This window comes from Rhea pennata, chromosome 5 (genome assembly GCF_028389875.1).
Source record: "Rhea pennata isolate bPtePen1 chromosome 5, bPtePen1.pri, whole genome shotgun sequence".
Classification (NCBI taxonomy): Eukaryota; Metazoa; Chordata; class Aves; order Rheiformes; family Rheidae; genus Rhea; species Rhea pennata.
In genome coordinates, this window is record NC_084667.1 from 16256811 (window position 1) to 16281872 (window position 25062).

The 25062-nt window shown below is 40.9% G+C and overlaps 2 protein-coding genes across 2 annotated transcripts; both read right to left on the reverse strand.

Annotated features, from left to right (window-relative positions):
• Positions 1-10696: 10696 nt before the first annotated feature.
• LOC134140547 (acyl-coenzyme A thioesterase 1-like) lies at positions 10697-15556 on the reverse strand. The gene is made up of 3 exons (XM_062575885.1): positions 15007-15556; positions 13229-13431; positions 10697-11927 (listed from the first exon to the last, which is right to left on the reverse strand). The coding sequence occupies exons 1-3, from the start codon at positions 15506-15508 to the stop codon at positions 11325-11327; spliced, it is 1308 nt and encodes a 435-aa protein (XP_062431869.1). The 5' UTR covers positions 15509-15556; the 3' UTR covers positions 10697-11324.
• A 1081-nt stretch (positions 15557-16637) lies between these two features.
• JMJD7 (jumonji domain containing 7) lies at positions 16638-25039 on the reverse strand. Its single transcript, XM_062575886.1, has 8 exons — positions 24962-25039; positions 23810-23963; positions 22623-22876; positions 21738-21794; positions 20914-21009; positions 19270-19346; positions 18180-18339; positions 16638-17303 (listed from the first exon to the last, which is right to left on the reverse strand). The coding sequence occupies exons 1-8, from the start codon at positions 25026-25028 to the stop codon at positions 17215-17217; spliced, it is 954 nt and encodes a 317-aa protein (XP_062431870.1). The 5' UTR covers positions 25029-25039; the 3' UTR covers positions 16638-17214.
• Positions 25040-25062: the final 23 nt, after the last annotated feature.

Here is a 25062-nt window from a genome sequence, read left to right on the forward strand (position 1 = left end):
AGTTTTCACACTTCTTCAATAAAAACATAAAATAGATGAGGAAAAAAATTTGCAAAGGAAAAAGCTTTCCTGGTTTCCTTACCTTGCATGGACTCTTGCAATGGAGAACTCAGGACACCAGCTAGGAGTTACTGTCCTTACAGGGCATAGATACTCATCTGCTTTCCAGAGAAATTACATTTCTACCCCATTATACTAAGTCACCTTCCAGCTAGAACCTCTTAATTCCGTGGTCCATGCTTGCTTTGACCCATGAAGAGACCATTCCCTACTTGTCATGTGTAGCAGAAGGGTCTGTCTTCCAGGAACACCATCTCATCAGGAGAATTTTGTAGGATTCTGCAAACTGAATAACAAGAAAGTAGTTGAGACACACACAGGCATTAGTCAAGCCATGGCTATACGTACAATGATTTAGCCTGAGCGGCTGGCTAGGAGGTCATAAAAGAAATGTATTTTACTACGTGAGTGCTAGATGAAATGACTCTTTTGCCAAACTTGGCTAAGAGTTGGAACAGCCACAGAGCATACATAAGATTTATGAGACTACACTCTGGATTCTTTCCTGAGCCCAGGAAATTGCATTCCTTTGAGGTCTGGACAGATGTTCACTGATAATGCAAAATTATGCTTTTTTGCTTGGAGAAGACAAGGATGGTGGAAGCACTGGAAAGTCAAATAGCTTTAAGTGGATAACTGAAAGGAACGAGTAAGGATAATAAATAACCATTCTAAAAAACGTCACTTTCCTCACAACCCAGAGAAAGAGTAACTTGCACATGCAAAGGACAGGGAGCAAGTGATTCCTCCATGTTCTTAACAATTAAAGGTACTCTGCTTGAATTTGTAAATTGGAAAGTAGACTGCTATTGTCTGTGCCAGCTCATTACTGATTCGTGCATGGTACCTGTTGCATGACTAGCTGGGAAGACACAAATAATGAGGAAAAAAAAAACCTCACAAAGCAAACAGAACAGACATAAAATAAAGAAGAGAGAGAAGACAGCTCTGGTCTGAGTATCACCAAACTCTCACAAAAACAGCAGAGAATGTTTGCCCATTGGTAACGTTTGCAGGGATAGAAGTAACCCCAAGGGATAAAATCAGGAATAAGGGTGCTCAAGTTGAGGATCTTCACCCATACATATGGAGTTAATTGTACAGGAGATCCTTTCTGAGGACACTGGCTTAAATACATCTCACAGAAACAACTGTAATAGCACAGACACTATACACAACAGCAGCAGTTTGATGGGTGTGTTGGACTGAGAGAGAAAAGCTATCTTATACTCTTCTTTTTTGAAATAACTTTTCCTAGCTGGCTGCAAACTTCCTCACACCATCTGAGCAGCCTTTGTGACACCGATGCTTTGGAGCTGTCAGGCACTTGCACCTTCCAAGATCACAGCAGTCTCTCAGGCCTGAAAAGGCCATGTCAGAAGGTGAATGGGGATGGCTTTTCCTGAGCAGTGCTTTTGCTGGTGGACAGTGGTTCTTCAGGCTCTGTAGAAGGCAGGCAGTTGTCAGAGACAATTGAAAAAAAGAAAGTTATGCTTTTCTTTGGTCTTCTTTCACCCTCTTCTGGGTATAATGTTGCAGATCCATTAGGGGAAAACATAGAAAGGGCACAGAAAGATCCTAAGGTAGCTAAATAAGCGAAAGACTAGCTTTGTATTATATGAGGTGTCAAAAATGGCTAATGAATAAAAAGCTGTCATCTCACAGATAAATAGAAAGATCTCAAAATTTGTTGTTCTAATGTGGAATAAAAATCAAGACTTTTTACTGAAGCTCCCCATAACCACATATGCCACATCAGTCAACAATCTGTTGATCAAAACATTAGTTTGGGAAATGGGAAAACCAAATAGGCAGAACAGAGATATGAGTCTTTGCCTCTTCCATGTCTATGGGGAACCCCAACTTTTAGGGTTTAGGGTCAATGGCTATTTCAAGGAGACTTCTACCTCTTATAAGAGAACCAAAAAAGACAAAGAGTTAGGCAATTAAGTACTAATCTTTTCTGCAGTGGGAAAAAAATGATTTTTTTATATACTTCTTTTTCTGACCACTCTCCAGCAGCTAGAGGAAAAAAAAGACAATGTTAGATATGTTATTTTCATGTCTGACTATGGACTGGAAAAATTGAGTGGAATCATAAAGAAGTCAAATAAGTAAAACTTGTTCACTTGGTTTCTACATCAGCCTCAAAGCTGGTCAAGAGGTTTCTACAACCCTTCACTAGAGCTTAATGATGGAAAACAGTTATTACCTCTTCAGAAAAGAAAGAGTTGTCAACTTTCCAGGACAGTAACTGTCCTAATAATAACTGACTGCAAAACCAGTTAGTTGCATGCATATAAAACTATAAAATGCATATTTCAGTGACCTGTTTCTAAGTAGGTACTGTGTCCTGTAGTAGTCAGAGATATTTTCACTGTCTTCTAGAGAAAAATGAATTCAGCTTGTAGTGAGCAATTGGCATACTGTAACCACGCTTTTTCTACTAATCATAGATCACATACTGGTTACTGGTTACTGCACCCTCTACTCCGTCACTACGCATTGAAACTGACCATCTGGTTGGGACTCGGGCCATCTTTTTTTTCATCTGCATATATATATTTTCTGGTAAAAGGAGATTTCAGGACTCTAATGGGGCCCCTACATTCTACTAAAAACATGTAAGTAATTACAAATCATTTTTTAAAATCTTCTATTTTTCCTTTTCTTCTCACTCTCCATTCCTTCTCCACTTTCCAATATGCATTCATACACCGTCACACATACCCTCACACACACACTCCCGTGACTCCTTTTATCCAAAGGTAGAAATTTAATTTAAAATTTGATATTGCTTGAATCTGTTTTTTCTTTTTTCAGAACTGTGCAATTTACAGCTCTACTGTACTTGATTTTTGTTTTGGCTTTAGCTGAGCTGTGGCTTTGGTTTCAGGTACTGCACTTAATGAAATTGTACTGCATATAGTGCACTCGAATGAAATACATCTACATATTTCCCCTTCATAAAGTAATAACCAGTAAAAAAAAAAAAAAAAAAAAAAAAAAAAAAGTTGTGAGATGGTAGCAGGAACAGGGCATTTTAATGGATCACTTCTAAAAAGCCATCATATGTTGATCTGCACAGTATTCTCTTTTACAGAGCTGAAGGATGATGATAAATTGTTGGCGATAAGCAGCATTGGAAATCACTGGTAAGAGTGTAATAAGCAGTAAATCAATGACTACAAGCTAAAGACATTGATCTTTGACTGATTAACAAGAACCATGAGCACATCTCTGAAGTAACTGAGACTGAGAAGAGCTCCTGTAGGATCCTTGATAGGAACATTACCATGGCAATCATAATCAGACATTGTTACAGCCAACATTTTAACAATATGACTTTCACAATGAGTTTTAATTTAAAGGGTCATGAGGCAAAATCCTGTCTCTAATGAAATCCAAGGATGTTTGAAATAACTACTCTTCCTTTTCTATGAGAAATACTACTGAGGAGTCAAATGCAGTGATTTTATGTAGGACATCCTCTTGCCCTTTCTCCTTCCATACTTTTATAAAGCAATGGAAGTCATTGATAGGGAGACTTGGATTGTGATAACTTGTCTGATGAGAAGGGTAGCAAAAAGTCAGTACACCAAAAGGAGCATCCACCAGAAATCAGCCTCACATCCACTTTTTCAAGCATTACCTTTAGTTCTATTCTAGTATCAGCCTGCTATCCAAGCCCACTGAAACTACATTGTGGCAGGGTCTCATGCAGCTGTTAGAAATCTCTTATCACCTCAAAGCAAGGGTTGGGTTCTGCTCTGCACCACTGGACATGCAATACTACTTGACAGATTAAGATGGAAGGACCATTGTAGGTGGCACGTATAGGTTCACTCACTGCCACTTGCCAGTGGTTTGTCCTGAATTTGTAAATCTTCAGTTGAGAAATAAGCTGATTGATAAAGTTTTAGTGACAAAACACAGGATCTGACTGTTAGTCTTTCATATTTATACCACTTTGTCATGCCCGGTATTTTAGTTATCCTCTGATCAAGGTCTGGTAAAAAGCATTTTAATATCAGGATTGCGGTGCGCAGAGAAGAATTACGTGTTGCTTTTACGACATAGATGGTATTTCTAGACACACAGATCTCTCATCAATAATGACCAGTATCTGCAAACAAAACCATGTACAGAAAAGAACTGGCTTCTCTACTGGAACTACAGGAAATTTTAATTAATCAACAAACTTTTCTATCACATTAAAAACCCTCTGAAGATGTAAGATGCCCAAATGTTCTATGGAATTATTTGCCTGGAATTATTCATATGTACACTTGGAAAGAAGAAAGAGGTATAATTAAATTCATGACATACAATGACTGTTTCCATGTTAGAAACAGATAAGAATTTCTTCTTTATATAGCCCCAGTTTGCTGAGCTTTTAGAAATTACAGTCAAAAGAGAGCTTAACTTTCACTCATTACATGTTATATGTATGGGAAAAGTGCCCAAGCTTGTGCCCTTGCTGCCAGAGTTAACACATGCTTGTTCCATGAAATGTCTGCCCAAGGCTCCATCTCTTTACCAGTTCCTCAGGTAGTCAGGAGACAGGCGTCGTTCTGTTCACTTCTGGAAGTCTGCCCACACACAGCCAGCAGATAGGCCCCTAGGCTACAGACCACAGAAGCTCCACAGTCAACTCCTAATCCACACAAGGAGCAAATTACGGGGCATCCTGAGGAAAATCTCTTCCTCTCCTTTGCTCAAATTCGCTGTCTTTTTTTCGCTACATCTCAGCACATGAGCAAACCCTCTCAGCTACTGAGGTAACTTTTCAAGTGTTACTTTGCAGTATAGTGCAGAATTTAGAAACACTGATGGCTGTATGCAGGAGTGGGGTTTATGTGCCAGAGTATGAACTGGGGGAGGCTGCTGGAGCATAGCCTGTCTATTGAACCAGGACTTGACACACAACTCCTGAAACTCTGAAATATGACTCTAATATAAGAGTAACAAAATACATGGTAAATTGATTTCTCTGTGGCAGCCCAGCAGTCCATCTAGCCAAGCATCCTGGCTCTGCCAATGGGCAAAGATGTCTACAGAAGAGTGTAAGAACAGGAAAAGTCTTTTGTGATTATTCTCTAGAATAGTCTTCCAGACTCCAATAGTTTGTGGTTCTGAGTCTTTCAGAGGTAGTGTCTTCGCATTTAGTAAACTTGTTGTATTCCTCTTACATTAATTTGTCCAATCCTTTTCTATAGCATCTTCTAAGCAGTACCTCATGTATTTAGATGGTAAGTGATTGCGGAGTAGGCTCATTTGCGCAGCACCTGTCAGACAGATTTTCCTAGTCTTCATTGGTCCATAATCACTACAAAAACAAAGACACTTTGAAAGAGCAACGGGAAACATTGCTGACACTATGAAATGCAAAGGACAAATATATTTGTTTTATCTACATGAGGATTTAAATCTAGTGTTAGCAATATTCTGTCAGTAGCTCAAATGATCACAGTAGATATTGTGTCACATTCCCAGTAGATGCTACCTGGCAGGGAACTGGTGACTGATTGGCAGGCCAAATGCACTGAGTACAGTTCATATGGTCATCCTCAAATTCTGCCCAGTATCAAGATGTGATCTTTAGGTTATTGGTTTGTCTTTTAAATTTTAGTCTCAGCAACCAGGATTTGTGAACAAATGCACACAGCTTAATCAGTGTACTTAACATCAATGTCACATCAACCTAATGTGCGTAGAAGAACTCGCAAACAGGATCAGAGCTACCAGATGCAAAGATCTGATCTTTCATCTCATTCCAAGCCAAGCTGCATTACTGGTATATATGACTATGTACATATCGCACTGTCACCTGTGCACTTCTCTGATGTTACACAGGCTGGTAACCTCCAAATCACAGATGTCTGTCTCGTGGCTGTTCTCATTTAACAAGTCCTATCACTAGAAACAGAGACTATCCTGACAGTTGAGCAGGCTGAATGTGAACAAAAATAATCTACAGATACCTATGTTCTGGCATTGTCAAACTAACAGCTTTCCCAGTGTTTTGGCCCTGCTCAGTCATAATGGTTTGTCTATTAAACTAACATCTGGCTCAGTATCAGACTTCGCTGTTCTGTGACCTACCAGCTCTCTTACACATTGACATGGTCAAACGAACTGATCACTGCACCAAATATTATCTTTAACCAAGCACAACCAGAAGCAGTGTCCCATGTCCTTCTCTTAATGGCAAATTCAGCTTGAAATGGACAACATGGAAATAAGAGCCATTTCCAGGCTCCCTTGGTATAACACTACAGGAAGCCTTCAGTGTGGTAACAGATCAAGAAAAACAGCATTCAAACTTAAACTAACAAAAACACCCCAAGAAAACTATTAGTCTAGCCTGAACAAGCCATCTGAATGTCCTGATGAGTCTCCTAATCCCAGTGGTTAACTGAAATGAATTGGTGTTCAATGGTTAGTGTTTGAGAGAGTCAGACTGTGATGGACTAGGGACGAACTCCTGCAGATAGCACAGGCTTACTGATTCAAAACTGTCTTACTGAATTCATAGCATACTAAAATGATGGCAGTGCATTGGAACTTTCTCTGCTAACTGAAGGCAGATATATGCACACAGTAATCATGCTCTGACCCTGGGCATGACAACATATCTCCTTCAGATTGTCTATCCAGCTTGTCTCCTATCTGATAGTCACATTTTGTAATCTTCTCTCCAGTGTCAAATACGTTACTCTTCCAGACCAGATCCATTGTAAACAGGGGCAGCACACAATGAGCTGCCAAGCACTCGCTTTACTTTATATAGAAACAGATCTTATTTAAAATCAGCTGAAATCGTTATTACGAACTTAACTAAAAGCTCTGCTGCAGGTACCCAATAACTTCAGTCTGGCATAAGGCCACAATTGCTGTGAAAGGTACAGTATCATTCACCCCTGCTTCTCTCTCTTCTTCAGTGCGTGTTCCTGCACTGCTCCTATTTTTCTCCTTAACCCAGATGAACACTTTAATCTTCTTTTGTTTTATTTGCAGGATTAGCTTTCAGTTAGATCTGCAAGCAGAAAAAAGGCATGACCATCCCTTTTGGCAACAAGATATTCTTAGGTCAGTGAAAGTGCAACATGAAACCACATCTTTCACTGAAGTGACTTTAATGCAGACAAAATTCTACAACCTAATTGCAAGATGTCAGGTGTTCAATGGAATAAATCACTGAAAAGATACAAGCCTCAATTAACAGATTTTAATGCATTTAATTGTTTTCATTAAGTGCTAAGATCAGAAGTCAGGACCCAGGCATTTTTAGCTTTGATACAAAGTTTGCATGAACAACTTGGTAAAACTATGAAAAACAGTAAGCTTTAGCATTCCAGTATTTTGTCCCGGACACAACAAATGACAAAATGATCTTTGTGCATTTATTATAGCATTTAGCTTAGATTCTATTACAAATGACATGTTTAGAGAACTAAAAAGTGCAGACTGGTGCTTTTTCCTGAAATGGTAGAATTATAAATTTCACAGAAAGATATTAGTATACTCAGATTTTGAATAATTTTATTTTGTTACTATCCTTAGGTCCTATCCTTAAAAGTGACCTGGAGAAAGATCACTTCTAACTCAACAGCACAATGTGTATTCTCATCTTTCACTTCATTCCTTCTGCCTTGTGGCAGTGCAAAAACATGACTTGTAAAAGACATCTGGAGAAACTGCTTCTTCTGGGAAGAAGCTGCTACTGTTCCCAGAACACATTTGCACTGAAATCTCCTTGTTCAGCACAGTCCCTAGAAAATTCCACTGAGGTCTCAAACACCCACCGCTTCCGCAGAGGCACGGTGCTCAAAGAGGCGTATCGCAAAAGATGTTTTCTCTCTCCTGTACCTGTGGTTCACTTTTTGCTAACAAAGGCATTTTAACTATTTTCATTCTGCAGTTTCCTCTATTATACTATGCCTATTTCAAAATGCTCCAGAACCAGCTTCAGCTTCTGTTCAAATACGTGATTGGACCTGGTACCTTTAGGTTGCCACTGAACAAGAACTTTGGAGTTTTCTTTCCTCCTCAGCTACACACAGTCTAACTACACATATGGTAAAGTATGGGGAAGTAACTCATGACCTTGAAAGTCAACCTCACAAGCTTTTCCTATGAGACTTGAAAAGCACAGAAGTCATTATTCCATACAATGCACAAATGATTTCATACTGTTAATCCTAGCCAGGAGTCCCTGGAACTTTTCATGACAGGTTATTTAGTAGGTAGGAGAGTGGACTGGAGCCATGCAAAGAAACTCATCTGCATTGTGATATAGAAAAGCCACAATGAAAAGGGTCTTTCACAAACTGTATCCAAAGGTGCCACCTTTGCAAATAGTCTATGAGCTGCTTCAGAGAACACCAATATGAAACAATAGGTTATATATGCTTCATATAACTTAGACCAGTTCTCTTATCTTTGGGTACTCTCCTTTCTATGTAGAGAGAGACCACACGTTGAATCAGAACAAAGAAGGAAAATTTTAAGGATAAACAATTTTTATTGCTCCTTGACTCCACCTAAGCTAGGGAAATCATCCTGACCAAAAGGAGCTTTGCAGAGTGTATTACTCCCTCATAATATATTTGTTCATGGGAGCTTACACGTTGGGAGATTGCTTCTCCATTTCTTGGAGATTTGTGGAATGGAGCAAAACACTGAAAAACATGCTCAAGTACAAACAATTTTATTGAAATGAGGCCATTTCATATTATGACATAACAGTCTCCCTCCAGTTTCTTCTTCCTGAAGCTAAGTTTCAAACTTGAATTTAATCTAAAAAAGACAACCGATTGAAAAAAAAAATGCCTTTGCAACAGGGGTTGCAACTGGATTGGCTGACATATTTCCTTGTTTGTACATAGCACAGAGTTGTGCAACTAAATCTGCCTTTTCCATCTTTCTTGCTGGCTGCTATCCAACCGACAAATAAAGGGTTTTTGACTGGCTAGGAAACCTTTAATTCCAGAACAACATAACAAGGAGGTCATTTGTGCTACTATCATCAATGGAGCTACCAGCCAGCTCCCCTCATCATCCAGTTTCAACCCTGTTTTCCCTGAATGTGGTTGCTGAATGCAACAACATAACAGTGAGTGTATGAAAGCATCACTGAGTAGTTGTTGATTTACTGATGGAAAATATCTTTTCCTTTAAGGTAGAGTTTCCTACAGATAAAGAAAAGGTTGTATTTTCTCAGCAGCTCACGATTTTGTAATTCAAAAAATAGGTATGTCAGCTGCCCACTAAAGGATGAGAAAGTTTGTCTTCGTCTCAGAAGGTATTAAAATTATCCCGTGGTCTGCAGAACACACTGTACTACACAAGCCTCACTGTGCTCAGTAAAAACAAAAGAACAAAACAACACATCCCACAAAGAACCTCAGAGCCTACCGTGCCCTGAGTCTCATAAATCTGGGTACACTATCCTGGGGTTTTTGAGCACTTTATTAAAATAGAAAAATGTGCAAAAAGAAAATTTCCTTAATCCAAATTAAATTGCTTAGATGTGTTTGATTTGTCTTGCTCCTACACATTGCCCTTTTGCCACGTCCTACCCACTCACTAAACATTAGGAATAACCAGGGTCTGTGCAGGACATAGACACACAGGGACCAAACAGAAAAAAAAAAAGTCATCTGCAGAAATCCTGACGGTGAACAAGTATGGCTGAGCAGGAGAGATACTCTCCACTCTACCTGCTCACATTAGGAACTGAGTGGTGCCCATTTAGCATCTTCAGGAAAATCTGAAGTTTCTGAAGGGTCACACTGTGGCGGATTTATTGCAAGAGAGAGCCTACAGCCCTCTGAGGCTCAACATGTGCATCTGGAGGAGCCATTGCTCCCAGCGGCAGGAAAACTCAGGGTATGTATGATTCTGCCCTTAGCTGGACTCAGGCTCCTACAGGGCTTGTTTCTCATGAGGAACTGGAAACCCAGAAACCACTGCTCTCTCAAAGGCAATATTTTGCCTCAGCAAAAGGCAGAGACTCCCAGTTCTTGCTGAGTTTTGTGATCAGAAGGGGAGCTCCGACTGCTCATGGAGGCAAAAATTTGCTCAGTACCTGCAACCTCATAGCTAGAAAATACCAGCAAGCTGCTGCTTGCCACTGCCCCGCTAATGCAGGAGGTAGATCACAGGCATCCTCTCCAGGCTTGGAATATAGTAAAGGGTGGGATAACACACACATCCCAGGAGGCAGCGTCTGCCCTCTCTAAAGACTGGCATTTTTAGCTGCCACCACTGACCTCACAGCTGCCTACTGTAGTGGCAAGGCAGCAGAGACAGCCCACTCCACAGCACTCCTGGGAACTCAGCAGCAGCAGCGGCTTTATTCTTCCTCCTCAAAACACGGATAAACTGAGCTTCAGCATTCAAAAGCAAGTACTCAACACATCGCTATTACCTTCATCTCGAGCACTGTGCAGACCCCTGTGGCAAACTGCACCACTCCTCTTACTGATAAGCGGTAAGGACTCCTGTACATTAAATCTTCAGTCAGGCAAAGTGACACCAAGACTGTTGATTCTGTATTTACAGACACAAAAAACAGCTGAGACAAATTCAGAGAATTTCAACTAAACCTTGCATACACAGATACACATTGTATTTATTGAGTAGTGCAGTGGGAACTTCAGCCTGGAATGTAACATACCTGGAGACAGCAGTAAATACAATCACTGTAACCTTCTCGTTTTTGAGATACAACAAAACCCATGTTATAACTGCACTTCAGAGTAAGTCAGAAGAGTACCTCTTTACTCAGTTGAGATCAGAACTGCAGCATCGCTGTCAGCCAGGGATGTAAGAAAAGGTGAGATAATGTACTAACATACTGACTATTCACATCTAGCTTAACCAAAAGTGTAATTCTGGCCAATCCAATGTAAAACTCCTCCTATAAGAATATTTCTTGCTACTAAAGGAGAGGATTGGACACAGAGGGCAAAGACAGCTCAGCACCAACTCAATTTGCATGACAGGAATTTGAGTTTTTTTCAGATAACTATGGCACTCAGAGAGATCAGATGGTGCCAATCCACAACACAGTTAGGGGCAGAAGACACCTAAAATTCAAATAAAAAGTGGGAAAGCATGTGGGGAATGAAAATAAACAACTATGCTACAATGGGGTGTAAAAGAAGGTAAGCTAGAAAATTTTCAGTGTGTTTCCAGGACTCAGACTCTAATATAGTGAGATACTAATCTTGTCAGCATCTTTGACAGCTCTTCCACTACAGATTGCTCTTGGGAAGGTCTGAGTCCATCAGATGTTGCCAGAAAAAGGCCTGTATCCTGTGCCAAGCATCCTCTTGGGCTCTGGCATGCTCTCTCCATTGCCCTCCCCATTGCACAAATACCCCAAGCACTCTGTGCAATGAAGCCTGGCACAGAGGAAAGTATGGTGGCTCCAAGAGGTGCCCTGCTCCAGAATAAGAGTAAAACTCCACTTTCTGTCCGTACTGTTGAAGGTGCTGTACAGCATCCTGGCAATAGAGGTCACTTTTCCAGTTTCTGTCATCCAGCCCTGACAGGAAGAGGAACTTAGCCAAGGACCTCTCCATGGGAATACGACAATCCCAAGTCGCTGGGTCCCTGTGATCATCTAGAACATCTGTAAAATCTGCTACGCCAGACTCCTCATTGCACTTCATCCTTCCCAAATCATATGGGTGGGGACGAACAGTGAAGCCATCACCCCGCAGAGGAATGAAAGAATTAAAACCACTTCCAGAAATGCTGACAGAAGCCTTGATGCCAGGTAGAAACGTGGCCATGGAAAGGGCTAGATCAGCTCCTTTAGACAAGCCCAAAACGCCAATCCCAGTATCTTTCACCTGAAACACAATTATGAAACAACTATTATCAACAACTCATTTCTTGGGCTGACAAAACATCTGTTTAGCTTCCTCATTCTTCATTCAGTTAAGGCCTCCTATTTTTTAACCCTTCCCTCTCTCATTTCAAGTGACATCCCTCCCACATTGATCCCTTTGCTATGCCTCAAGAGTGGCTATAAATTCTACATTTCCTGAACATTTCTGCTCCTGTGACTGCAACACTTTTTCTTCCTGCTGACCTCTACTGACCAAGCCTCTCTGCTCCCTCCATGTCTTGTCTTGACACTTGCTCTCAGTGCTGTGTCTTTTATTTCGCTGGACTCCAAAACCTTTAGTCATCTTTCTTCTGGCTCTCTTCGGCAAACCACTTCTTCATGGGTTTACTTGATTGATTTCCTTTCTCACAACTGTTTTTTCAAACTCTCCCACATCTGACCTGTTATTTTCTATTTCGTCTTCAAACACAAGTTCCTTATGCTTGGGGCTGAGTAATCCCAAATTGTTTAAATCAATTTATTTATTGTGAAAGCTCTTCATATCAAATTCATGTTGCAATCTGTGTCTTGTGAGATGCTCTGGAAGCTTCAGAGCTTTATGAGGACCAAGGCAAATAATAGGGTTGAATTCTTGTCTCACAGTGGCTTTCCTGGTTTCCATGTAATAGGAAATAATCATGAAAATAACCAACTTCATCAATTAAAGAACACATAAGTAACATTCCATTCAAAGTTTAAATGACATTTGATTTCTCTTGACCTCTTTTTAAGTATTATGATATTCTGGAGATATTCAAAACCCACCTGGATGCAATCCTGTGCAACATGCTCTAGGTGACCTTAAGCCGGGGGAGGGTGTGAGGGGGGTTGGATTAGATGATCTCCACAGTTCCTTTCTAACCTCAACCATTCTGTGATTCTGTGATATATTGCTATATAGCATCTTTCTCAACCTACATGCTTATTCAAATACAGCCCCAGCTTCTTAAAACATGACACACTCTCCAACACTACAACTGTAGAAGTTCCTGCTCTTAAATCATTTTTATTACTTTCTGTGAAACTTAGTCAGAATTGAAAATCTACAACATCCCAGAAATATTAGAAATTAACAGAATTTTTTTCCTTCTAAAATCATCTAAGATACAAGAGTAGAAACAAATAAGATAACAGGCTGTCTTCTAAACAGTGCTGTTTCCTTCCACATCTCAAACTTAGTTTTACTCAGTGGCATATAACATTTCAAATTTGGGAACTGGAATATAGTTTTTAATAGGAAGAGCATCATAGTTTGTCTCCTACCTGCTGTTGCTTCCGCAAAAAATTTACAGCTTCCTCAAAATAACCCAGTTCAAGAATCTCTGGCATAGCAGGCAGATCTTCAAAGGCCATGTAAGCCAGAGCCAGTGTCACAAAGCCTCTGCTAGCCAGAAGACTTGCTCTGTATTCAACAAGACCTCCTCCAGATCCATACAAATCAATAAGTCCAGGGAATGGACCAGATCCTGCAATGAAAGGTACATACTCATACAGAATGGTTTCTAAAGTTCTTTCAGTAACACCTGTCAGCACACATCAGGACCGTAAAAATTGACGGGAAATCACTCTGAAGGTTTTCATGTTTCTCATTCTCAGGGACACAATCACTGTAATTATATTCTTTCCCCCAGAGGCATTAATTGCCATGATTACCCCCTAAGGATATGTCATAGTTCAAGTTTCCTGTATGGACAACCGCCAGAAAAATCCAAGCATTTCTGTGAGCAGCAGAATGCATGAAACCTAGTTTCCAGAGGCTGTCTCCAGTATGGATTCTCTGGTGTCTAATGATGAAACTGAGTTCTCCTGCAGCACCTCTCTCTCTTCCTCTCCCCCTAAGAGTACTAATTTGTGTATTTCTTTTCTCTAACAACTTGCTATTGGAAATTTGTATTTGGGGGATCTTTATTCCACCATCAAATTCAGCCCAAATTGGTCTAGATGGTCTCAAGCTATTGGAGACAAACAAACAAATAGTATTACTGCATGAATTTCACTCCTTTAGTAACTCTGCTAAAAGCTTCTCCGGGATGGGAATACTCTAAGTTACAAAACACATTTACAAATATCACAAATAGCACTGACCTACATCAATGCAGACTTCAGTTTTATCTAGGTAACTACTTCAGGGCTTCTCAGTTCTCCTCCTGTAGTTCTAGGATCTTCAATGCCTATTGCTGCTCCAGCCATTTTCCTTGCCAAATTTAAAAATATAGTGGAAACTTTGCCTAAAAAGGATTTGGTGTCACAGCAGCTGCAAGGAAATTTTTATTCTCTACAGAGTAAAATATTCATGTTTATGTACTGCTCGAGGAAGTCCACAGTCCAAAAACTCAGAACAGTTTTACTTAGAATCCAGTCTTGTCTTTGTCTCTGCACAGAGTCTCGGAACATGACTTTTATTTAAATCTCCTGCCTTTGCCTTTCTCATTTGAACCCCATCTTCATCAGTATTTCATGCAATTAAGTTGCTCAGCTGATCAGGTACTAACTTCTTCTTTGGCTTTTCCTAAGCCAAAATAAAAGACAAACACAAGTCCAGAGTCTGCAGGAAAATCTGTGGTAGCAGCTAAAACAGAGTAGGCCTGTTGCACCCCAAACCCTGTGCTCCCACTACATCTCATCATTGCTCATTCCAGTACTGGAATACAGTTACACCCTTACGGTTCAGCTGAAGATCAGGAGCCTCTGTGCTATGAGCTAAATAGAAGAGTTAAGAAACAGACACATTCTTCCTCAGAGTCCTCACTTCCTGAGAGGTCCAGTCTCCTCTTGCTCATCAGCTAAAGAGAACAGGAGACACTTTGTATCACCGCTGCTGCCTTCACTACACAGTACTGCCCTTGCAGTAAGCACCTTACCTCCCCAGAGCATGCACCTATCCTGCTTTGCTGTTAGGATCAAAATAGCTGGATCAAGCGCAGCCCAAGGGAACAATTAAGTGAAGATTTGCTCTGGGTTATTGAGTGTATCTAAAGGCAGCAATGCATAAAAAGTGATGTAATGCACATCTGGAAAACCAGCAAGGAATTCAAACTCACCGGGAGGGATGAACAGAGTTGCTCTAAGCCGACCTTCTCTGACTGAAATCCTCTTCACCCCCTCTCCTAAAAACCTTCGCTCATTGGTGCATTTACCTAGCAACCGGCTCGTGTGCCCATGGCCGTCATACACTTCCAAGTCCACACAGAAAGGGGTCAGGACATTCCTCTTTGCCAGCCGTTTATAGGGTGTTTCAGACTGCAGAGACCACAGTAGCCCCATCGGCTCCACTCCAGAATAGCTGCCCCCCAGAGCCGGGGAGCAAGTCAGGTCCAGCTCTCCACTGCTCCCGGCCCTGTAGCGAGCATGGGCTTGGAAGAGCTCCCCGCTCTCATCAGCCAGGCAGGCTCTGAGGGTGACCGCCTGCTGCGGCAGAAGACCTGTCACACAGATCTGGATGGGGTCATCAAACAGACACCGGGGAGAAGGCAGAACCTTGACCTGCACCGCCATCTGAGCTCTGCCTTGAGAGAAAGGAGCTTGGCTTTTTTCGTGAGACATTGGCTGTGTGAAACGGGAATGTCAGCACCTTGTCACTTCTGAGGCTCAGTATCTCTGCCCAAAGTTCAAGAGGAAACACTGTGACCGTTTCCTTCAGCCAACAAGCAAAGGCTTCTGGGAGACGTAGTTCACAGTAAGAGCACCTCCAAACACTTCGTCTAAGAGGCAGCACGAAAACACAATCAACTTGCAAATACATGACATGCAGTGTTATTTCTGATTACACAGAGATTAAACTAAAACCCCAAAACTTCAAATAACAGAAAGAAACAATTATTTTTTTCCCCAGGCTGTGGGAAAGTTTGGATTTGATTGTAGCATTGATTTATAATGTCATGGCTTGGGCTCCTTCATCAAGGCACAGTGAATAAACTTGAAAATCTTAAGTAATACAACATTTTTAATCTAGTCATGAAACAAACCCTGTATCTTCAATCTCTTTTGGGTTTTCAGCAATTTTTGGACAAGAACTACAAAGTAAAATGTTGTTTAGGCTTGAGTGTGTTTCTTTTAAAAGCAACCCCTCACCCAAAACAATGATTGTTTTTCTCTTCAGAATAATCAATCCATTCTAAAGGCTATCTGCATTTTCCTGATTAATACATGTAAAATATTTTTCCCATTATATCTCTATTGTTTCTAAGGTCCTTTGAAGCTTTGATGATCAATACCAACTTTTGGTTATCATAAACAACAGTACTACCTTTTCACAGTGTCTGTGCATTTAATAGTGTTCCAGTCCCTGCAAGTCTCAGTTGTGTAAGTATTCTCCTCCTGCTCAGTGAAAACACGAAAGTGTGAATTAAGACTGCAGAAACAGGCTTCTGGTTCACATGACTTTCCTGACCATGTGTTTGGCAGCAGTTTATGTCAAAGGACTGTTGTCATCATTACTCAGCCTACAAACTCCAGAATCACAAGTTCTGCCACAAGACCATGGGTGATGTGCAAATTGACTACGGACAATCCGCACATTGTTTCCTGGCAATACAACTCTAAAATCACCCCTGAGAATGTAAGAGAATGCAGCTACATGATTAAAAAAAATAAATAAATAAAAACAGGTAATAAAAATATAAAAATACATATCTTAACAAGAAAAACTGCCAGGATTGACCTAACATGTCCCTATCACCTCCATCACTCACCATACTGTTTTGAGTCAGGAATTAGTGCAGAAATAAGCTTTTCCACTGAATTTTATTGCAGAAGCTCATCATCAAAACACCACAGACAGCCACTGAACTTACTGAATTACAACTGCAAAGGACTTTTGCCTTAAACTAAATGTACATGTTGGACTTATGTAGCCTGATGCACAGCGTGTGACCCAGCCAAGTCTTCCTTGTCCATTTGTTACTAAAACTATCTGTAGATCTGAAGGAACAGTCATGGTGTATGGTTTGGGATTTCCAAAACCTAGATTGCTTCTCTTCATATTTTACTTTGCTTACCATCATCAAGGCAAAACGTGAAGACCTAAAAATGCTATTATCGAACCTTCTACCTTCAATCCAGAAAAAAATGGCCAATTGACCTGGACTCTGAAAGCAAGCAAAATAGCTGTGATCTGTTTGACAGGCTTTGTTGAGGATAACTTAATGTTCAGTTCTGCTAGCTTGAATCACATTTGTGCTCCAGTCACAGACGCTGATGATCGTACCACATCAGAGAGGAAAATCACAAGCTTGAGTCTCCCACCTCTGCTATAACACTTTCACGGCATTTGTGAGACAATCTAGTAGTTGATAATAACTGTACTTTAGGTCATATTCCATGTCATACCAATAATTCACTGAGGAGACAAGAAAAAGGAAAAACATTCCTAAAGACAGAATGTAACAATTTATGAACATGTTCATAGACTCCTTTAGACAGTTCAGCTCAGCCAGTATAGGCTTTTCCTTATTGCTGAGTGAACTTTGAAACAAGCAAAGCTTTGACTACAGCCAAACACAATGTAAGCAAACATTAAAGTTCTTTAATAGTACTGCCAATACAACTCAGTTTTAACCCAAACCAACCCTTCCCTCCCCCAATTCTGTTCTGGGGTTCCCTGGAGCAGAAGCTGGAAAAATGTTTAGGAATAGGAAATGTCTGCTTCTATTTAGGCCAGGAGTATCAAATACACTTTGATGTTTAATGATGTTTAGTATCTGCATAGGACCCTCTCTTCCTCTCAGGTATAAAGGATGGAGAATTCACTACTTCACAGTGGTCATCAACTAGCTTTAAATTTGCTTCTCATTTTAATTTTGGTGTAATATCTGACTAGAAAAAAATAAGCCAAGCAGTATAATATTGTACCAGCAGTCTTGGAGGTGGATATACTTCAGATATCCACTAGACCAGATCCAAAGAATGCTGACTGTTAAGCGTATACAGACCACAGTGCAGTTAATAGACAAATGGCCAAATACACATGGCAATTCTAGCATTTCAACAAAATAGAGGAAAAGAAAGTTGACAAAGGCTTGTAACTGGAAACAATCATATTTTTTCTTAATAGTCTCTGAGGTCTGATGTAGCAGCACCAAGAAAAATAACCAGAAATATTGAGGGAGGTAGACGATTTAAAGGACCTTTGGTTCTAGTTATGTTTTGCAGTGGGGTACCTAGCTGCACACCCAGCATAGTTCAAAAAGATAGTTGGAAATACTATGTATTTTACCTGCTATACAGCCATGTGATTGCTGAACGTGGTGAAACCAGAGAGAAGGGAGGTATAACATCTCACCAGCTTTCACAGTACACTGCAAAGGTTTTGCCTGAGCATATTCTGGATACTGTTCCAGATTTGGGTTCAAAGGGTCCAGGGGGATCCAAGGTACCTGAAAGGAAAAGAGTATGTATGTGTTAATGACCATGGTAAAAGTCTTCAGCAAGTTTCCAGAAAGACAACTGATAACCAAACTTACGAAACACGCATTCTAGCCTTGGAAAACATTACAACTACAAAGCCTTCCAAATTCAATGGAGAATGGGTCAAGGACATCAAAATTTGCCCCCTTTAATAAAACATTTCTAACCGGAGAAATTGTGCTAAATGTCAGCCATTAGATTTCAACTTCATAGCATGTTTTCAATATGTCTCCAGGCTGTTAATTTACTTTTTCCTCCTTCAGTCAGTACTTGAGAACTTTATCCGCACTGTGCTTTTTAGAAACTCCTTTCTTCTTCTAAATGTCTCTAGTCTGCTTTCATTTCCTGCAGACAAATTATCCTTTCTGCTACAACACCCTCCTTGCCTGCATTAATTTCTTCTATGCCCTACAGAGTTCATAAATGCCAGCACTCCACCTCACCGTGTTACAAAAATGCTCCTGTAGCATCCTCTGAGCATCACTGTGGAAAAAGAGAATGAGCCTTAGCTAAAGTTCAGGTGTAGCATAAGTCCCCATTGCAGAGGCAAAAGGAGAGCGATTAGATTCAAAAAGGTATTTGACCTTTTGTTGAGTGCCTCAAGTTCTGTGCATTCTAACCACATAAGTAATGCTTCTACAAAGGAAACACAATTTGTTCATCAAACATGTTTTACTGCGCTGGACGATACTTCTGTAGAGCAAAATTCAGCCCTGACTGGGGCAGGGGCAGAAGAAGGTATCCTTTACAAATAACAAAATACAAGTGAAATATCTGGTCATTCTCTTTTCGGTAATGAAGGATTTCTAGGTATCTGTCAATAGGCTCAGTTTGAGTGCTCAGCAGCACTCAATTAGTTTTATTACGTAAATTGACAGCAATATTCATATCATTTTTACCTTATCTGTAGTCTTCTCATCAACAATTTCAAATGAGCCACTTTCTGACACATGGTAGGTTGCTGGCTGATAGAGTTCTGGAATCACAGAGAGAGTTAAACGGCACAACCCGAAGAAACACATACAGAACCTAATGGCAGGGCATGTCACATTCTTACCAAGTGACAGAAAAATTAAGGTAAAATCATTTTCAACTTGCTGTTTTCATTCTCCTTCCCTTTGTTCATCTCAATCTTTATCCTATTTCCTCCTTTTTTTAAAAAAAAAAAAAAGTCTGTCGAAATATTGAGCAATGCCTTCTTGACTAGATTTTTGCTGTTCTTTCTCCATAGGAATTATTCTCTCCTCTTCCTCAAAAACCATTTTCTTCTCCTATTTTGTTCCAGTAATTGTCCCATTTCCCTTCTGGAAGTCATAAATACATCCCTCTCTTACCTAGAGTTCTGTACTCTGCCCTTTCTGTTTTGGTCAGTCTAGTATACTACCAGGCCAACAAGGTACTTAAAATAATTTATATATTTATTCTAAAATTGAAGAGACTGTTATGCACAGGAAGTTCCGCCTGAACATGAGGGGGAATTTCTTCACTGAAAGAGTGACCGAGCACTGGAACAGGTTGCCCAGAGAGGTTGTGGAATCTCCTTCTCTGGAGATCTTCAAGGCCCGCCTGGATGCAACCCTGTCTAACATGCTCTAGGTGACTCTGCTGAGCAGGGAGGTTGGACTAGATGATCTCCAGAGGTCCCTTCCAACCTTACTGATTCTATGATTCTATGATTCTGATTCTATGCCTAGGAAAAATTATATTAGCCTCATACAACATTCTTCAATCAGTAAATCTGAATGCTTAAAAGCCAAGAAATGGGAGAAAAACATCTTTTTTTCATTAGGAGTAAAGTTAAGCTGTCCATCTTCTAGCAGACACTTGCAATAAAATGGACTATTACGGTGCACACAAGAAAGCAACATACAGAAACAGAAAATGGGCAATATAAAGTAACGCTGTCATATTAATCTCTTTTTTCACTTCTCTAGTTTTCAGTGGTTCTATTAGTAACTTTAATATTTCACAGAATCACAGAATCAGTAAGGTTGGAAGGGACCTCTGGAGATCATCTAGTCCAACCTCCCAAAGATTTCCTGGTGCTGGTTCCACTGGGGCTTTAACCCAGGACCTTCAGCATGTGAAGCAGATGTGATAACCACTACACATTTCATTAATGTTTTGCTTGTATTCCAACTTCCCTGCTTTTTTTCTAGAGAAAAAAATTAGCAGGCAGAATCCAAACCTGTTAAACATCAAAGATGACATGCTACAATGCTGACAATATAATTAAATAATTAAAATATTCTAAAACTGAAGAGATTGCTATGAGTCACATACTTAAAGTGTTTAAGTCTCAAACTGAGGTCCATTATGCCTCCATCAGTGTCAATGTATCTATTTTTTTTAACACAACAGGGAAACTTGACCTCAATGGAATTTATTACAATCTACATGCAGTATGAACTAGAAGAGATTTCTGTTCATATTGGAAAGTATAACACTGCATAAATATCAGAACATTATCCCTGTCTCCATTTTTGTCTTTCTTTATCTCCTCCTTCCAGCCTCCAGATAAATATACATAGTAAATTACGTACCATATGGGATGAAGGGACGATCACTCGGTGGATGCAGCAAAAAATGTTTCTCTCCAGATATGACACAGTACAAATTCTCATAATGATCTTTATGTACTAAGATTGAGGGAAAAAAAAGAGCGTGGAGAGAGTGAGAAAATTAGCATTTTTTCCTTCTTTATATCTTAAAATACAGTAAATTGAAAGCATCATTTCATCTTCTCATTACTAGGCTGCTTCCTGCTCTTGTAGTTGGTGGGAAGGGAAAACAATGTAATGTTGTAGTGAATGTATTAAATGTAGCAAACTCCAAATCAAGGCAACATGCAAAGATACCTTACAAAAATGCAATTACATCTAGGATAGAGGCTTTCAGCCAACAGGCATAAAATCAACTGATCAGCCACCAGAGAGCACATGGTATTTCTGGATATCAAATATTCTTACAAAAGTGCTCTGAAGTGCAGAATACCTATGCAAAGCAGACACTCCCTCAATTTTTTTAGCATTGTCTAATGCTTTGTATAAGAAGGCTATATGGGGAACAACAATCCTCTAGCACAGATTAATAGTTTGGCTTGATCTGTTTCTAAGCCAGTCTCTTAGACTGACAGGATAGAAATCATCAGTGCCTTGTTTGACACAATATGCAGCAGATATACCCAGAGACACAAGAGTGAGAGGCTGTAGAAATGCAAGAGAAAGAAGCACGGAAAGAAATATGTTAAAGTAGCACTGCCCTGCCAGCAAAAACACAGTTCTACTAAGCCACTAACTTGAAAAAAGCCTTATTAAACTTGTGTTGAAAAGCACAAAAGAGACATACAGAGCCACATAGTACATACAAGATGTCACAGCAGCCGATTCACCAAGCCAGAAATTCACAGCATCAGGCTTCTTCCCTGCATGGTTAGGAAAGAGAGTGTTGTTCTCAACAAAGAGAGAATTTGAAGTGCCATGTTTAAAAGTGTTTCAAACACTCTTCTGCCAACTTGCTTTATCTCTGTCTTTTAAGTTCTTTCATAAATATGACAGGCTCCATTGCTAATAGCAACATGTAAGGAACTGCAAGCTCCTTCTACACTGCAAGCTATACTAGTGACACATCAGACTCAGTGATGCAGCAGTAGTATTCAGCCCCCAAACCATGATTACAATCCTTATTTCCCACATTCTGAATCCCTAAGACTTGGCTCAGAGAGAAACACATTTAAATATAGTTGGAGAAAGAATGTAAGATCATCGTAAACAGACATTCTACAGAAATATGTTTTGTAAAATAAAAATCAATAGACATGGAGCAGCATTTATCCAGTAGGAACAAGTATCTATAATTTTGTAATGGGAGGAATGTGTTACAGGGTTTTGTTTCACCCTTTGATTATGCTAGTGTTAGCAATAATAGCATGAATATGCATCCAAACAGGACTCTAAATCAGAAAAAAAGCAAGCCACTGTATAGAAAGGAGTGCTATACAGCACTATCACCACATTATTTCAGATACAGTAATTCCAATACACAAGTGAGATACTGACCTTGGAGCAATCCAAACCCAAAAATAAAATTACTTTATTTTTAACTATTTTACCACTTCTACTGTCTGAGGGGATAAAACCAAACTGAGCTGTGGCAATCAGAAATGGAGCAAACGCTCATCATGTACATGACATGATAGTTCTAAAGTTCCATACAAAATATTTACTGAATATAGGAAAGAGGGAGAGTTTACCAAGTGCCTCACTCATCCATGGTATGTCAGGCTGCACATCACATATGAGTTCAGGGAACTCCTCGGTGAGGTTTGAACACTGCTTCTGCACATAAAATACGTTGGGAGAAGTCACTTTCTTCTCCACAATGTCCAAAAAGTCCATGAATGGCATCTGACGCTCTTCTGGCATGACAAAACGGTCCTGAAACACTGCATCTGCATAACCATTTGGTGTTACTGCTACACTCACTTCCTTGGGACCCACTACCTCCCTGCAAAATAAATCAGAAGTTCACAGGCAGACCTCCAACTGGCCCCTGACCCATATATTGGATGCTGGTTACTTTAAAAACAATTTGTTTCAAGAGCAGCAGAAATAGGAAATCTGGCCTTCCACAGTAGGCATTTCTTGACTAGATTTCCTAGTGTCTAATAAGAATCCTGATGTTCTGCTCTGATTGCTCCCTGTGGTCAAAGCCCTGGTAGTATCTCTGGAGTCTTTTGTGTCTTAACAGAGTCGAGTTCACAAAGCAACCCTCTTTTTCTCAACGGAAGCAGAGAGGGTTCACTTCAGGCACTTCTTTTCTTGAATTATGCTAGAGCTGCATATTCTCAGGACTACTCAACTCAGCCATATCTTGTTGGCCACAAGTTCAAAAATTATCAAGGAGGGAGAAAAGGTGGACAGAGACAGAAACACACACTGGGTGCTAATAAACCTTAGTTCTGTGAGAAAATAAGTTTTGAAAGTACATATTTTAGGCCTAACTGTAAATCCCTTCTCAAAAAAGTTTTTTTTTTTCTAATTCAGTCATTGTTAAGCTGCTCACAGTAGTCTTTTAAAAAGCAGGATGTTCTCGGTCACAGATCTACCTGTTTATGCAGACAATCCTACAGCCCCACTCCAGGAGGACGCAGGGTGGAGCACAGGCCACACTGCTCTGATAATGTGAGTCTGCTGGGTGCGCACAGTCAAAATACCCACACTTTTTTACTAAATCTGAATTCTTCAGGATAGTATGTTTGAAGAAAGACCTTTATATTTGAGTTTTAGATGCTGTGGCAAGCAGAAGACTGAACAATTTCATCCACGCTCATAAAGGAATCTGGGCTAACCTTACAATTAAAAACAAACATTATTAAGAAGGGGTCTTTTACCGAGGTTAACTTAAATTGAACAAGTCTGGTTCAAAAGCTGATCATACCTGAGGTACGTTAAGGTCCACTTCTGCAGAGCTGGCCAGTGACTGATGGCATTCTGAATTATACAAGGTTTATTGGGACTCACCCATTCCCGATAAAACTCCAGAGGGGATGGAGGTCTGTCCAGATATGGTACTGATTCCATCAACCCCAGCTCTGTCCAGACAAATTAGAAACAGTTTTACCCAGCGTCCTGAGCAAACACTCTTCACTAGAGCACTAGTTCGTTTTAAAATGAGAGACCTTCATCAAAGGCAGGCAGCACCCACAGATTCCAGCAGTCACCTGTTGCTAACGCTACGGAGGGTTTCAGTGCCACGTTGGCACACTGGAGGCAAGGCATAGGCAGTTGCCCAGCTTCCCCCCTCGCTGCCCGCCACAGTTCAGCCCCACACGTGCCTCTGCTTCATCCTGGCCGGAGATTTCCGAAGCGTTAAAGGAAAAAAGGACAGCGTCCGGGACTTTGCGCACTGCTTATCGGACACCAGCGTCACCCTGGAAGCGAGAGGCAAGGCAGGGTCCAGGTTTGAAGCGCAGCTTTTTTACAAAAGCATGCCTTAATTGCCACCGCCTACAGAGATGGTATTTTTTATAGTGCTGTCAAGCATCTTTAGAAGACATGCATTTAAAATTTACGTTGCACGAACAGACATGCAACAGGGGAATCACCTCTAAATAAAAGGCTTTCAAAAGTTTACACCAGGGTCGCAATGAACATACCGTAAGAGGGATTTTTTTTAAGCTGAAATAGTGCTTTGTTTTGCCTTTTTATACATATGTAAATAAGCAGAAAGGGCCATTTCCACAAGTTTCACTTTTTTTTTTTTAAGAGGCTGCTTTTCTGCTGTTTCTTCTCCTTAGCAAGGTGAAGACTGTTCGACGGGGAGTCCTCTGGGGTGGCTGGAAAAGGAGCATGAGGCTGGATGGCGCCGCCCGCTGCTGCGTGTGTGTGTGTGTTGGCGGGGAGATGGCGGCCGGCCCCTCCGTGCGCCGAGGCAGCAGGCGGCCGGGCTCCTCCCGCCGCGCGCCCGCCGCTCGCGCACGGCCGTTACAGGCGGGGCCAGCGCCCCCCTCCCCAACCCTCCCCACGCGGGGCGGTTGGGCCTCCCGCCGCCCGCCCTAACCGTCCTAACCGCCTGCCCGCCGGTGCTCACCGCGGGCCTCCCGCGGGAAGGCGGCCAGGCAGCCCCTCACGGCCCGCAGCGCCGCGCCCTCCGCCATGGCCGCGCCGCCGCCGAGGAGGGCGCCGCCGGCG

What these genes read in the sequence shown, in the direction of transcription:
- LOC134140547 (XM_062575885.1), bottom strand. Translation starts at nt 15,508, where the DNA reads ATGTCTCACGAAAAAAGCCAAGCTCCTTTCTCTCAAGGCAGAGCTCAG. An exon ending in AACTCTGTTCATCCCTCCCG is followed by an intron (nt 13,432 to 15,006) that starts GTGAGTTTGAAT and finishes CTTTCATTGCAG; the next exon opens with GATCTGGTCCATTCCCTGGA. An exon ending in TTTTGCGGAAGCAACAGCAG is followed by an intron (nt 11,928 to 13,228) that starts GTAGGAGACAAA and finishes ATTGTGTTTCAG; the next exon opens with GTGAAAGATACTGGGATTGG.
- JMJD7 (XM_062575886.1), bottom strand. Translation starts at nt 25,028, where the DNA reads ATGGCGGAGGGCGCGGCGCTGCGGGCCGTGAGGGGCTGCCTGGCCGCC. An exon ending in ATCGGCTGCTGTGACATCTT is followed by an intron (nt 21,010 to 21,737) that starts GTATGTACTATG and finishes CCTCAATCTTAG; the next exon opens with TACATAAAGATCATTATGAG. An exon ending in TCGTCCCTTCATCCCATATG is followed by an intron (nt 19,347 to 20,913) that starts GTACGTAATTTA and finishes CTGTGATTCCAG; the next exon opens with AACTCTATCAGCCAGCAACC.